At 36.8% G+C, this 15,105-nt stretch overlaps 1 protein-coding gene across 1 annotated transcript in view; it reads left to right on the top strand.

The window, feature by feature from the left end:
* NBEA (neurobeachin) overlaps nt 1-15,105 on the top strand; it is a 451,136-nt gene that overhangs the window by 395,773 nt on the left and 40,258 nt on the right. The window contains exon 48 of the mRNA XM_027677697.1: nt 7,647-7,814. Within this exon, the coding sequence (XP_027533498.1) occupies nt 7,647-7,814 (168 nt within the window). The remainder of the gene's footprint in view (nt 1-7,646; nt 7,815-15,105) is intronic.

Here is a 15,105-nt window from a genome sequence, read left to right as displayed (position 1 = left end):
GTTAAATCAAGGCAGGGAACACCACTGTGAAACACTGAAGCAGAGCTTTTATAATAAGCATTCTTTAGTTTTGAAACAAAAGATGTGAGATTGTGTAATTCAAAGTTAATTACAATGATATTTTCATTCTGGCTTACGCACATATTAAATTACAAATTGCAGTGCTGAGTAGAATGCATTCACTATAAATTATATTTCTGAAAGATTAAATGGTGTCCTGTTTTTGTTATGCATATTTTGTTCCTATTACATAACTGTTACTAAGATTGAATTTTCTTTCTGTCTCTGAAATGATTTATTTGCACTCTTGTGGTGCCAATTACATTTTTGTACAGTTCCCTGGCTATTCAGAAGCATGCATAGTATTTTATAATTAAAAAGCTTCTTGAATAGTCATTAGAAACATCTAGTATGCAATCTCTTTGCTAGGAGGATCTGGAAAATTTATCTTTTCCTCCTCACCATTCAGCAGCAGTTGACATTTCTTTTCTACCAGATAAGCACAAGATAAGACTTGATATTACTTCCTCTGTAGTAGCTTTGATTTTATTTTGTGAATTGCCAATGTTAGTTCTCAATGCAATTAAAACTTATTCAGGCAACAGGGGTTTCAATCTACTTTGGAAATAGCAATGGTTTTTTTGGTTTTGAACTTCCTATGTTGCTGAAGAATCCTATTTACATTTTGAAGATGCCTACATAAAGGATCAGTTTCTGTGCAGACATCCCTGAATAACCCAAATCTGTAAAATGTACTTTTGTGTAACTTTTTTTAAAATATTACTTTGCTTAAATGAACATAATTAATTTCAGATACCAGTATTGCCTGGTTTGTTATATGAGGAAAGTCAAGGATTTTCCTTCAATAGTAAGTACAAGAAATGGTAAATGAGGTGAAGAAATATTGGGTAGAGAGGATCTGTATATGCAATGGCTGCAGAGGAGCACAGATGTGAGGGGAGAGAAGAAAAACCCAGCTCACAGGCTGAAACGGCTGATGTGTCTGTTATTGAGCAGATCTGTAAAGCCAAACTACCTCAGTGTAATTATAAGAAAATATTTTTAAATATACTAAATATAATTTAATAGCAAGATACAAGGGGTTTTTGGAGAGGCAGGCAGCATATAGATATGGAAGAGAAGGAAGCAAGGCAGGACCTGCAGAAACAGGGGAGACAGATGCAGCTGTGGTCCAGACAAGGAGCAGCATCAGAGCTTTCCACTTCTCTGGTGACCCAAAATACCTGGAGAGCACAAAATGTTGTGTTAGAAAGAGGTTGGAATAGCATATTTTGTAAATCAAGAACTTCTGAGACTTCACAGAGCACATAGTGTACGTTACAATAAAAACCACTGCCTCCTACTGGAATCTCTGTGAAAAATACTTTTAACATCAAATTAAGATGAGCAGAGGGAAAGTGTGCAGCATTCATACTGCATAGAGGTCTAAAAAGAGATATAGTGCTTATTCCCAGGAAGCAGTAACTTGGTTTATATTAATTTTTTTTAGTCTATACATAAACTTACTAATACCTATTTGTATTTTACAACACCTACAGATCAGATTTTAGGCCTGTGGAACATGGGTGCATACACTTGCCTGCAAATACACAAACCCCACAAAATATGTATGCACTAGATGTATAATAATGCTTGCAAATTACCTGCTGGCAATAAAAGTCACTTCACTGAAAACAGTAACAGGAGAAACTCCTTCCTCAAAACAAAACCCATGAAAAAATACTGACTGGAATATTGCTATTTGAAAATGAAGCCTAATAACAGTTGTTCAAACAAGTTCAGTTTGAGAGTGCCTGAATTAAACTCTGTTTTCTGTACATTTTAATTATAGTAGAAAACAAGCTGGGTTTCTGTTTAACAGTAAGAGTCTTCAAAAACCATAAATAATATTACATCATTATATAAGTAATATTTATTATTGCTTTTTTTAAAAAAAAAGTTTTGTTATATTTCATATTAAAGAGATGCTCAGAAAATTAAAACCCTGGAAATGTTTTATAACCAAAATGTTCTTGAAAAATGCTGTTCTTTAACACCAGCCTATTTTGAGGATATTATTGTTATCTTTTTCTATATATTGTTCCTACCGTACCTACAAATTATTTTCTATACAGTAAATTCTCTCGTCCTATTCCCTACTGAGCACTGCATATTCTTGAGAAACCAAACGATGTACTGTTGACAGTGAACAGCTCATAAATTTTCAGGAGGCACTTACATGGATGGGGAACAGCCTGTGCATTAGAGCAAATTAGGGAGAGGATTCTGCAAGTATCGCATGAGTAGCATTGCAGAAGTACTTGGAGAAACACCAGCAAACCAGGTCAGACCTGACATAAGAAGCTTTCTCCTGACTAAAATTAATCCAGGTTATAAAGCACAGATCAGGAGCCTTTTCCCTGAGGGCCAGTGGGACTTTGTAGCATTTTGGTGGCTCGTTCTTGAGTGCACCCTACCTATTGTTCATGCCCAGTGCCCTACCCCACAGGACATCCCAACTGGGGCACCATGAACATCACACAGCACCCATCGCAGCCTGCAGCTGGAGGCTGTGTGGTGCTACAGCCCACGAAGAGTCATTCTGCTTCACAGCTCTGGCTCCTCTCTCCATCATCCACTCTGGTCTCTGCCCCAAATCCTGCACCACCCCAGTCTTATACCACACAGCCACTACCCCTTGATACTCCCAACATCCTTAGAGCCTCCTTGACAATAGTTCTTCTGACTGCCACATTTGTGTGCAGTTCTGAAATTTATATTTCAAAATAATTAAATTCTCCTGCCACAGATTTACTCACAATTTTCTCAAGAAACAGAGGTATTTCCCCAAGGAACTAAGGACCCCAAAGTTCTTCAGAGAACCATTAGACCTCTAAACATAATACAATAAAATCTGTTTAAAGAATTGGAGACAAACACATGATATTCAACTGTTAAAAAGTAACTCATTTAATAAGTTATTAAAGGACTATTAATCCATATGAAATAGAAGTTCTCCAAACCTGCCAGGGTCAGTAAGACCTTCTCTGAAATGACAAGCTGCTTAGTAAGGGCTCGTCTTGTGAGTGGAAACTGCCTCAGGGAAATATAACATAGATGTTCAATGCTCCTAACTCTTCTAACTTTAAAGGTCAAAAAAAGTGTACATCCCCCCCCTATGAGCAAGACTGACAAACTGATGGTAATGGACAAGGTACTCAACAGTTTTTTGCCTCAGTCTTCTATCACAACCTCTCTTTCCACACCTCTCGAGTGACTGGACTACAAGGTGGGGTCTTGGAGAGCAAAGTCTCTCCCACTGTATGAGAAGATCAGTTTTATGGCCACCTGAAGAACCTGAACATACCAAAAGTCTATGGCATCTGATGAGTTGCATCCCAGAGTCCTTTGGGAATTTACTGATGTAGTTGTCAAGCCACTCTCCATGAAATGTCATGGCAGTCAGGTAAAGTCTCTGGTGAGTGGGAAAAGGGAAACATTGCACCCATTTTTAAAAAGGGTAGAAAGTAGGGTGCTGGGAACTACTTAACTCTGAGCCTCACCTCTGTGCCTGGGAAGCTCATGGAACAGATCCTCCTAGAACCCATGCTAAGGCACATGGAGGAAGGGAGGTGATTTGAGACAGCCAGCATGGCTTCGCTGAGGGCAAGTCCCTCCTGACCAACCTAGTGGCCTTTTACAATGGAGTGACTACATCAGTGGACATGGGAAGGGCTACAGATGTCATGTGTCTGGATTTGTATAAGGCCTTTGACATGGTCCCTCACAACACCCTTCTCTCTAAATTGGCGAAAGGTGGATTTAATGGGTGGACTGTTTGGTGGATAAGGAATTGGTTGGACAGTCACATCCAGAGGGTAATGGTCAACAGCTCAATGTCCAGATGGACATCGGTGACAAGTGGTGGTCTCTACTGGACCGGTACTGTTTAATATCTTCATCAATGACATAGACAGTGGGATCGAGCATGCCCTCAGCGAGTTTGCAGATGACACCAAGCTGAGTGATGCAGTTGCCACACCTGAGGGATGGAATATCATCCAGAAGGAAATGAAAAAGCTCAAGAAGTGGGCCCGTGGGCCTCACAAGGTTCAACAAGACCAAGTGCAAGGTCCTGCACCTGGGTTAGGACAACCCTTGGTATGAATACAGACTGAGAGATGAACAGATTGAGAGCAGCCCTGATGAGAAGGATTTGAGGGTACTGGTGGATGAGAGGCTGGACATGAGCCAGAAAGGTGCACCTGCAGCTCAGAAGGCCAACTGCGTCCTGGACTACATCAAAAGAAACATAGCCAGCAGGTTGAGGGCTGCCCCTCTGCTCCCCTCTTACGAGACACCTGGGGTGCTGCATCCAGCTCTGGGATCCTCAGAAAGGACATTGACCTGTTAGAATGGGTCCAGGGGAGGGTCATGAAGATGACTGGAGGTCTGGAGCACCTGTCCTATGAAGACAGTCTGAGACAGCTGGATTATCTAGGCTGGAGAAGAGAAGGCTCCAAGGAGACCTTATTGTGACCTTTCAGTACTTAAAGAGGCCTATAAGAAAGATGGGGACAAAATTTTTAGCAGGACTGACTGAGATAGGACAGGGAATAATGACTTGAAATGAAAAGAGGGTAGATTCAGAGGAGATATAAGGAAGAAATTTTTCACAATGAGGATGATGAAACACTGGAACAAGTTGCCCAGAGATGTGGTGAATGCCCCATCGCTGGAAACATTCAAGGTCAGGTGGGACAGGGCTCTGAGCAACTTGAATTAGTTGAAGATATCCCTGCTCGTTGCAAGGGGATTGGACTAGATGACCTTTTAAGGTCCCTTCCAACCCAAACTGTTCTACTGTCCTATGTTTCTGTGATTCTAACACCAGAGGATTTTAGATGAGATAATGGGAGAAATATGCTCATTCAACTCAAGTGTTGATTTTTTTCAAATTTACTCTCCCACCCTTGAATAGTCAAAAGCTTTGCTATTTTCCTGAAATGCTCTAGAAGTAGCAATGCTATATTCTAGAAGTAACAATGCTATTTTTGAGCAAAGGAAATGCCTAATAATTTTTTGTAATTGCTTCTTAATAAATAAATAATAGATACAGATGGAAAGAAACTTTAAATATGCAGAGTTCAGATGCTCAAGAGAACAGTTAGGCTGCTCACTGTAAGTTGATTTGAGATAGATACTGGAAAGATAGCAGACTTTAAATCCTAAATTCTTAAAATGTTTTATTACATACAAAAGGAACATTAAAAATTAAGCATTTAAAAGTAAGGAAATGCTTTATTTGTGGTGACTGTGGCATACTTAATTTTAACCTTGCATGCTAGCATCCTGCACTCTAATTGAGGTAAAAGTCCAATGAAAAAGATTATATGGGATGATGTAGTTACTGACTGTATCATGTTGTACACACACGGTGTAACATAATTAAGGATTTGGCATTTTTTATTTATTTATTGGCAGTCATACTTTGAAACCAAATAGTATTAGTTTAATAGTATTTAGTATTAAGCAACATTAATGCTATTTAAATAATATTACTCACAATATGCATGTGGTGACCTCTGATTTTGAAAAAGAAACAACAAAACTTTCTATGGTTGTCTGCAACATTTCTTTAAAGCTTTTTACAGTATGTTGAACTTAAGCCCTTTAAAACTGAACCACATGTCAGCTTTTAAGCAGGAGCATTCCCATCCATTTTCCTCAGAAATAACAGTCCCCGGTTTTGACAGAAAAGGGTCCAATTTTCCACCAAAGCACAGAGAATTCCTTTTCCACGATGATCATTACAGGGAAAATATCTGAGGAACGATCGCATGCGATACCCAGCAAGCCAGCCCCACGTGATTTGCCCTATCTGAGTCTGTTCCTGGGGGAAGGGGAGGGTCAGGGGGCAGCTGCCTGTAAGCAGCGAACGGCAGGGTGCTACAGTGACCGATGATTATTTTGGAACCAGCCTCCTTTTGATGTAAATGAACAAAATGAATAGTCTTTTCCCAACATTTATCTCCTTGAAGAATCTGAACTTTCCTTGGGCAGACGAGAAACTGTCGTAGCTGGGTAGTGTTTGTGGTGAGTAGTGGCACTGTGATAAAAACAATGGAGGAAGTAGGATTTCTCAGGGAAAGGAAAAGAAACACAGTCTTTAAGAATGGAAAGTATTAGGTAACGTACAGGGTTACTTTCAGCTCTGCCTGTATGCAGTGAGTAGTAGTAAGCTTGACATAGATGTTTACATAATAAATTGTACTAAGGCTGGTATTTTTTCAGCAGAGCAAATCAGGATCTTTTTCAGTGGTGCCCAGTGACAAGACATGAGGCAATGGGCACAAATTGAAACAAGAGGTTCCCTCTGAACATCAGGAAACATATTTTTCACTGTGAGGGTGATGGAGCATTGTTACAGGGAGGTTGTGATGTCTCCATCGTTGGAGGTATTAAAAAGACATCTGGATAGAGTCCTGGGCAGCCTGCTCTAGGTAGCCCTGCTGGAGCAGAGGGTTTGGACCAGGTTATTTTCAGATGTTCCTTCCAAACTAAGCCATTCTGTGATTCTGTATTTTCTTTTATTATTTTCTAATAAACTAATGAAAAATTAGTTCCCAAATTTGAGAATTGAACTGCACTTGTTCTCATCAAAGGGAGCTAGGCATATGACACTGTTCAAAATTGGGACTGTGATGGAGTTTGGGCAAGGACATGTATAAAAACTTGGTCAATGAACTATAAATCTTCATCTAAATACATGTTCCTGTTTATCACTGTTTGTGTTTGAAGGTAGCCTTAGGAATAAAGGAATGAGTGTGCCAGAATGCTATCTTATATACGCAATGATTCTTTATAGGGGAATGATTTGTGAATCAGGGTACAGACTCATGGAAAACTAGGACAGGTAGCCTGGTAGAGGGGTAAAGAGAAGCTATGTAATGCCTTCAGCTTTCCAAAACTCCAGTTCAGGCAATGATATCTACTAAGGATGCCAGTTGTGTCTGATAAAGGCATATTGATTGGATCAGGCTCAAGAGTAATACTATCATCATTTCCTCTGTCTAGAATTAATCTCTTTCCACATGCTGAGCAAAGGAACAGCAATCCTTGAACCCATTTTCAAACTAGCTGGTCATGGCTTCTGTTTTCTGTAGTGAACCAACCTGATATCAGAAATTAGTGGGAAAATTGTGATTGATTTCTCCTTTGAGAAACCAGTCACAAGGTGCACATGGAGTTCAGAACCTCATTTTCCTGATACAGCTTTTTAATTCTCAAATTTTCATTTTAGATTTAAGGTTAATTGAACTAGTTAGAAAATGAGTTGGAAGACTGGTTTTTTGAATGTTTTTCCCAATACCATCAGGTTATTTTAAAAAATTATGTAACTTACTTGACAAGCCCAAAAATTTATAATTAAAACCTTTGCAGTTAGGAGAAACCCAGTAGCTAAGAAGAAACATGATATAAAATGAAGGAAGGGAGAATATCCTTTTAGTCCTTCTCTCAATATATCCAGTTACAATTTTTAATGTTTGAAGGATTTCCAATGTATAAAATAAACCTGAACAGAAAATTTAATAATACCCATTATGTTTTCTCAGTTACTTCCTAACCCTGAATTTCACTTGCAGGCCCTGGAAAGTGAGTTTGTATCATGTCAACTTCATCAGTGGATTGACCTTATATTTGGCTACAAGCAACGAGGACCAGAAGCAGTGCGTGCACTCAATGTTTTCCACTACCTAACATATGAAGGCTCTGTGAACCTGGACAGTATCACCGATCCTGTCCTCAGGGAGGTAGGTGTTTAATGCTGTTTCATTCTAAAAACTGCTGTCATCTCACAAGATATGGTACTTTTTCCATCTTTCACTGCTGGAGAAAATTGGTGTGTGACTTGATTCTCAATTTAGTCCATAGGCGACTTCAGAAGCAATAAAACAGATGTCCCTAATATATTTAATAGTCAGTTATGATGTGGGAAATTGTAATGCAATGTACTGTAATATATAGTCTGCTACTTTTTATCATTTACTTTTATTAAGTTCACTTAGTAGAACTGAAAAACTGAAAGAAAAAACTGCATCATTGTCATAGGGAAAAAAAATCTAACCTTTTCAGTCAGACGGTGTTGGTGAGAATATGTGTCTGAGAAAGAATATATTTGCTAGAGTTACAGCAACAAATATTCAGATTACTTTTGTTTTAATCACATAACGTATAATTAAACTGTTACCTAAATAGAAAATGTTTGCTATTTGTTGTGCATACAAGTATTTATGTTTGTATATATGTATGCGTAAAATATATATATGTGTATATATATACTCAAGTATTTTAAATTAATTGGTAATTTTTTAAAAAAATTGTTGTAGATATCCTGATACATGTTTCCTTCCAGTGACTGTATTTGTTTTTAGTAAGACTATTAGTTTGAATTATGATTTTCTAATACCCTCCATTTGTTGGCTAAAACAATTGAAATTTGGTGCAAAGTGTGAAGAAGCAACAGCTGCTAGATGAGTACTGCTGTGATGAAGCTCTACACACAGTCTTCCATTCCCCCAGATAGCTGCCATCTGCTGTATGCAAAACAGTAATAATTTATACATTGCCAGGCAATGAGGTTTTGTTTGTTTGTTTGTTTGTTTTCCAATCTTGGAGACAGAAATCTAGAGATTTCAGAGAGAAATAGATTCGAGAAACCATTCATATTCAGCTAACTATTGGGTTTTGTCATGTTGGTTTTTAGCAGTGTGTTGCTACATCCTGTTGCATTTGATGTTTTTTTAGGAGCGGAAATAAAAAACCATTCAGACCCCCCTTCCTAGAGCTGGATTTTCACTCCATGAATTGCAAAGTTTAGGTTTTCTAAGCAATTAATATTTGCTTAGTTTTAAGAATGACTAGAGTTGCTTTGATTCCCCTTGCCTCACATATTTAATGTTGATATCTACATAATAGTTTTCTGAATTTAAAACTTTGAGCATGAAAAGAGTCATGCTTTCCTAGAGATACAAAGAAGCAATGCTTTTTAAAGTATAAAACAGGTGTCAAGCACCATGAACACAAGGGATTTTCACGGCTTAAGGTCCTGATTTGCATGGGCAGACTCCTGTGTCTTGACTTTAAAGGCCTTCTCCCACAGGGCAGCTTGTGGGATTGAGGTCTATTTGTCTGTTCACCTTATTTAACATCTTATAACATGATGAGACTCTAGCTCTCCTGTGACTCTACTTACATGCATAACTTGTCATCAGAAATTTAAAAAAATTAATGGAGATGTTTTTGTTCACTCACTTGTACATCTAACCCATACCCTTTCAGTCAATAACATATAAACCTCTTCTTGGGCTATTTAACTTTATCTTCATTGCCACAAATTGAATTTGTAAATAAAATTCATTGTTAGCGATGAGGAGGCAACAAGTCCAGGAAAAATGAATCCTTCTAATTTTTGTTATATATAGATAAAAAGTAGTATGCATCCATTTAAAAATAGTGTGCTTTCTCCTGCAAGAGATCTCAAGCATTGTTGATTTGTGCTTTGTCATAAGAAGATTTAAAAAATACTTTTTATTTATTTCTAAACAGAATTAACAGTACATGTGTAAATATAGACGGATTTAGGCCTGCCTTCGGTTTTCCTGGGCTCTATTTATAAAACTAGCAGACATTCTCTGGCCAATAATAAAGCATTTGACATCTTGATGATCTAGTGGACCATATATTTGGATGTCATGTTTCTATTACAAATATATACATTGTATTCTTGGCTTTTTTGTTGTTGTTTGTTTTGCTTTTGTTTGGTTTTGTTTTACTTTATTTTGGCTTTTTGTAGATATTCCAGAAAATAAATTAAAAGCAAAAAGATATTTTAAAAGCCTCTGAAGACCCCTTATATATGCAGAAATGTAAGGATAGGAATACTAGCACCCTTAAAAATAGTGATAACAATTGTTTATCATATTTTACAGTGGCAGGTGGTGATGTCTGGCACCTTAATTTAGAAACACTGCAATTTAGCATTGATTGCACTCTGCAGTTATCCAGGAAAATGCATGTCCCAGTATCCAAATGCTCTTGATGTTTATTTTGTAAACAAACTGAAATATTTTGGTTCTGTCTCGTGGAAGATGGCAATGTTCTCAATAAATCGTGGTAAAATGTGCCAATCAATACAACCTTATTGTCAGCAGCCATTATCAGGCCAATGGGCTCAAGCATGGCAGTAACCTCTTCAAACTGTGGCTGTAACTAATGTCATATTGAGCTGAGTCCCAGCAGAATCTATCCAGTGAAATAAGTCTCCAAATAAAAAAAAAACAACCCTCCCATTTAGGTCTGAGCTGATTGAAAGACATAATTTAAACTGGCAGGACCCCATGACCTGTTTATGCTATACCTTGGCCTTTTCATTTTCACCCTTTGCTCGAGCATCTCGCTTAACCACTAAGGAATATGTTCTTAGATTTCTGTGAAGAATGTTAAAGAAGTCACTTCAGTAGCCATCTAACTAGAAAAAAAGTATTCAATGGTGGAACAACTTATCCCTGCCATTCCTTGCATCTTTCTCACATGCATTGGAAGACCTCGAAGAACTCTCTACTGTTTAACAGTGGAAAAATGGCCATCCTGTGCTTTTTCTCTCTTTCAACCTATTTAGTAGAAGACTTTGCATCTGACTTGCTATCTTCTTTTTACATTTTGAAAATTCTCAGTGGTTGAAACCAGAATGCTGGATACAATTAAGTTTTAGATTACTACAGTCTATGAAATCACATACATCTGCTTCTGTAATAACTCTTCGGCAACTTAAGAGCTGCACTGGATGGGTAAAATAAGCTGATTTCATTTCAACATACTGATTTTGATTTTTCAAACAACTTTGTAATTTTCTGATACCACAAAAAATACTTGATCATAATTTATCTCAAGTAGTGATGAGAGCAACATGAAAGTCCCAATTTACATGCTCCACAGAATGTATAAAATTGAATTTTATGGGTTTGATCTTTTATGATTAGAAATTGGGAAGTTCTCCAGTTCTATCAGTTCTAATGGTCTCTCTTAGTCTGCCCATTGCAAAATGGTTTTCATACAGTAATGAGGAGGGAAAAAAATGTGTAACAAACATTTTCCAGGCCCCAAATTATATTTTTTTTATTTCAACCTATTTTATTCTATTGCTAAATTCTTTCCTTTTGAGAGTAAAAGCAGTGAGGTGAAAGCTTGAAGAACAGCTTAAGGATATTGATTCATTCTTATTTGATAGGTGGAATAATGGATGCAGCACTAACCACAGCAATTACAACATTAAAATGTCAAGAAATTAGAGGTCAAAATAACAGATAATTTTCTTCCTTTTGTCAGATTAAAAATTGACACTGTTTGACAGCATAGGATTTCTAGCTGAGAAAATTATGACAGCTTAACTCATCTTGTACTCATAAGGCAGTAATTGATAATGAACTTTACCATGACAGTCCTCTCCTGTGGAGAAACATGACAGAACATCCATGGTACAAAGTCTGTATCTCTTTTTAATATGTAAACAGTAGTTATATTGGACATTAGATGTTATTTGGAATTGTCTTTACTGTTAGTTTACATCATAATCCAAATCCTTTCCTCTGGACAGACTTGACTGACTTCAGGGGATTGATGCTGAGAATGCTAATATATAAAGAACAACATAGGAAATGTGGTTTATTTGTGATGCTCCACTGCTACTGGTCCACTTCTTTGGTAAAATACAGTTCTTCCTCTTGTTTCTCCCAGAATGTCTATAGATTTTAGGAGCCTCAATTTTTTTCTCCAAACACTTGGAAATCTGGGCATTCAAAAATCCTAGAGATGTGTTTTTTTCAAGTTAGAACCTTGTATGACACAAAGTGTTGTGGCTGAAAGGGAAAACCAAAGCCATTCTGGTCATTAGAAAATGAAACAGATGAGTTAAAATTATTTTTGCTTATTACTACCTTAATTTAATACCTTGTAGATTAAACACACAAAAATGGGCAGTTTAGTGCATACAAGGCTAATCACGTAGTACTGAAAGCACATCTAGTTGAAGAAAAGTACTATTTCAGGTTTTCTGATTAGTTTTATTTGTGGTTTTGTTTGTTTGTTTGTTTTTAAATCATAGCCAGATCTCTGTTTATTTCTTTTTTTATACTTTCACCTAGTTTGTGATTAGAAATATTTTGAAAAACCATTTCAGCTTTTGGTCTGCCCTAGACTTTAGACTAACTTGGTGTCATCCTTGTGTTAAATTGCAAAATCCAGCTTACAGCGACTTCCCTGTGACTGCTGCATCTTCACCAAACACTTGTATCCCCACAGTCTGGCAGGAGTTGCGTGTGTGTAGGAAAGCAAGGCAGTGTGAAGCTAGCTCAGATATTTTTCTGAGCAGCCACTTGTCAAAATACCTGAACATACTCGCAACTCAAACAGCAAATTGAAAAATGATTAAAATTACTAGTGTTTGACAGGCAGTTGCTGTGCCCGTAAACTAATCCTTGTAGAACAGTTTTTCTGGCAGCTAACAGAGCATATGGCCTATGCAATATTTATTTCTTTGGTGGTGACTTGATATTTAGCGTATTTAAATAATTTGAAAAGTCTTAATGAAGAAGTAGATGCAATGCTTTTCAGCTACCCTCATTTCTGGGTTATATTTTTCCTCTTAAATTTCCTTCTGTTATCTCTTTCTTTGATCTGACAGGAATAACAAAGCATCCCTCTGGATCTGCTATAGTGAAATATGCCCACAGGAAGCAGAGTAGATCACATCAGTTTTCACTTTTTTTTTCCTTTCTTTTTTTCCCCCTCCTTACTGAAACACTTTTTGCTACTACAGAGGGCTGACATGATAGGGCTGTCAAGACTCAGTAAGATAGATATATCTTTAGCAAAAGGAACTGGAATGTTAGCCTTTCCCTGGTGACTGAACCTGGCAAATTTATGAGGAAAAAATTAACATGCCATTCTAATAGCACTATATAATGCTTTCAAGGTAGCACCAGTCCTTGCCACCGTGTACTCATTCTTTCTTTCTCTCATAGTTATTCTTATTTATTCAGATTTCATTTTTAACTCATTAAGATCTTTTTCTTCTGGGAGCCGTTTCTTTGATGTGACAAGAATATCAAAACCACCCCTATGGATCTGCTTGATTGAATTGTACCCACAGCACTGGCCACTTACATGTTCACTTGTACTTAATTGCCTCCATACAACGGATGGTCTTTCCTTCCTTTCTGCTTAGGCATGAATATGGATAGTGGTGAAATTAGTAGGAAGCTGCATGTAGTATCAATGCCTACTTTTTTCAAAGTTAATTGAAGGTATTCGAGTAAAAGCCATCATTTAAGTAGAAATTATTTTCCTATATGCCAAGGGCTCTTTTCTTCTCTTAGAAATGTATACTTGCATTCTATTGATTTTTGTCAAGAAATCTACATCTCCTTCATTCCCAAATACTGTTCTTCCCAGACATACAGAACAAGGATTTTTTTCCAAATTTATACTGATTTGGGGGGAAAAAAAGTGATTATGTTATACTATTTTTGGCCTGTGAGTGTGTTTTGTACGCATTAAGAGATTATCAACAGAAAACTAATGGAATTTTTATGTTTCACTCTTGGAACAGCTAGGGATATAACAGTGAGTTTCAGAGATCAGTATCCTCTTCACTAAATGGGAAAGGAATAATTTTTACTTGCTGTCACTTTGTTATGATAGTTCTCTGTAGATCAAGAAGAAAAACACAGGGACTTTTTGAGGGTAAGATATTTATTTTTGTAGGTAAAGATTACTGCAAAAGACACCGAATACAGGAAAAGACACCTTAAATTAGAATATTCAATAAGGAATTTTATAAATTGCATGAAGTCAGTTTCCATGCAGTAATTTCCCAATGTATAGGCTTTTATTTGGATTTTAATGTATGCACTTTTATCTGTTTGTTGTTCAGAGGAAAGGGCTTTCAGAAAGTGCTTACTTCAGAATAACTTAAACATTTTAATTATGCATCCAGTTTAACTATGAAATAATTTTTTGGGAGCACCTACCCTGAGTAACACAAGCCATTTACAACAAGGAGTCAGAAATCATGATCTGGTCTATAGGACTCCAGTCTGAAAATATCCTTCTACAATTTCTTAAAGCAATTATCCACAGTTAGATTAATGATTTATCACAATATCTCCAGCTAATGAATGTATTAGAGATGATCAGTTAGTCAATATTTTAGAGAATCTGTCATGTTCTGAGTCCATGACCATTCCTGGATCATGCTGTTATATGTTTATGGGAATTAAGAATCTTTTCATAATCAAGAAAGGACACAATTCATGAAAGCAAAAAAAAATTATGGCATACAGGTGGGGGTTTTGTCCAAAATGGCATATTAGTTTTGGGATTTGTTCATTATTTATTGTACTTGCAATTAGAAAGTTCAGCATTCAGATAGAGCTCAGCATTGCCACTCAATGCACATCACTAACTTTACACCAAGCATTCGAACCAAAGAACTGATGATAACTTATTTAGCTGATGAGACTTCAATCAACCTATTCATTCATTCATTCATCAGAGGAATACTAGGGTGAATTTTAAGTAACCCATAGCCCTGGAAAATATATTCTCATACTCCAACCCACTTGAAGTATTATTTGGAATAAATTGTTTGGCCAATTCTCGTCTACATTAGAAGTTTCGTATGCATTTTAAATACCGGAGTCTTACCCAAACTGAATTTAATGTTTTTCCTATATGAAAAAAACATTAACTACAATTGCTCTCTTTTATTGCAGAAATATATAAAAGAAATATATATCAGTCTTGTGCATGAAAATTTCTTCTTTATTGTCTGGGTTTTTTCGGTTTTCTCCATATGGATGACAGGTAGCAATTATTGATTTTTAAAATTAGCAACAAGCATTTTCACATAGACTGAAAGTAATGTTTTATGTGAAAGAGAGAGGTGGGGTGAAAATTGCTGCAGCTGATTGTAGCAGAAATAGCTGGAAGGAGCTTCTTTTTTCCTAATAGCACAGATTTCAGTTATATTATACTGTCACTACC

Source organism: Neopelma chrysocephalum, unplaced genomic scaffold (genome assembly GCF_003984885.1).
Source record: "Neopelma chrysocephalum unplaced genomic scaffold, ASM398488v2 Primary Assembly neopelma1_43, whole genome shotgun sequence".
NCBI lineage: Eukaryota > Metazoa > Chordata > Aves > Passeriformes > Pipridae > Neopelma > Neopelma chrysocephalum.
Note: the sequence above shows the minus strand (reverse complement) of the source record. Positions and strands in the feature narration are given on the sequence as shown.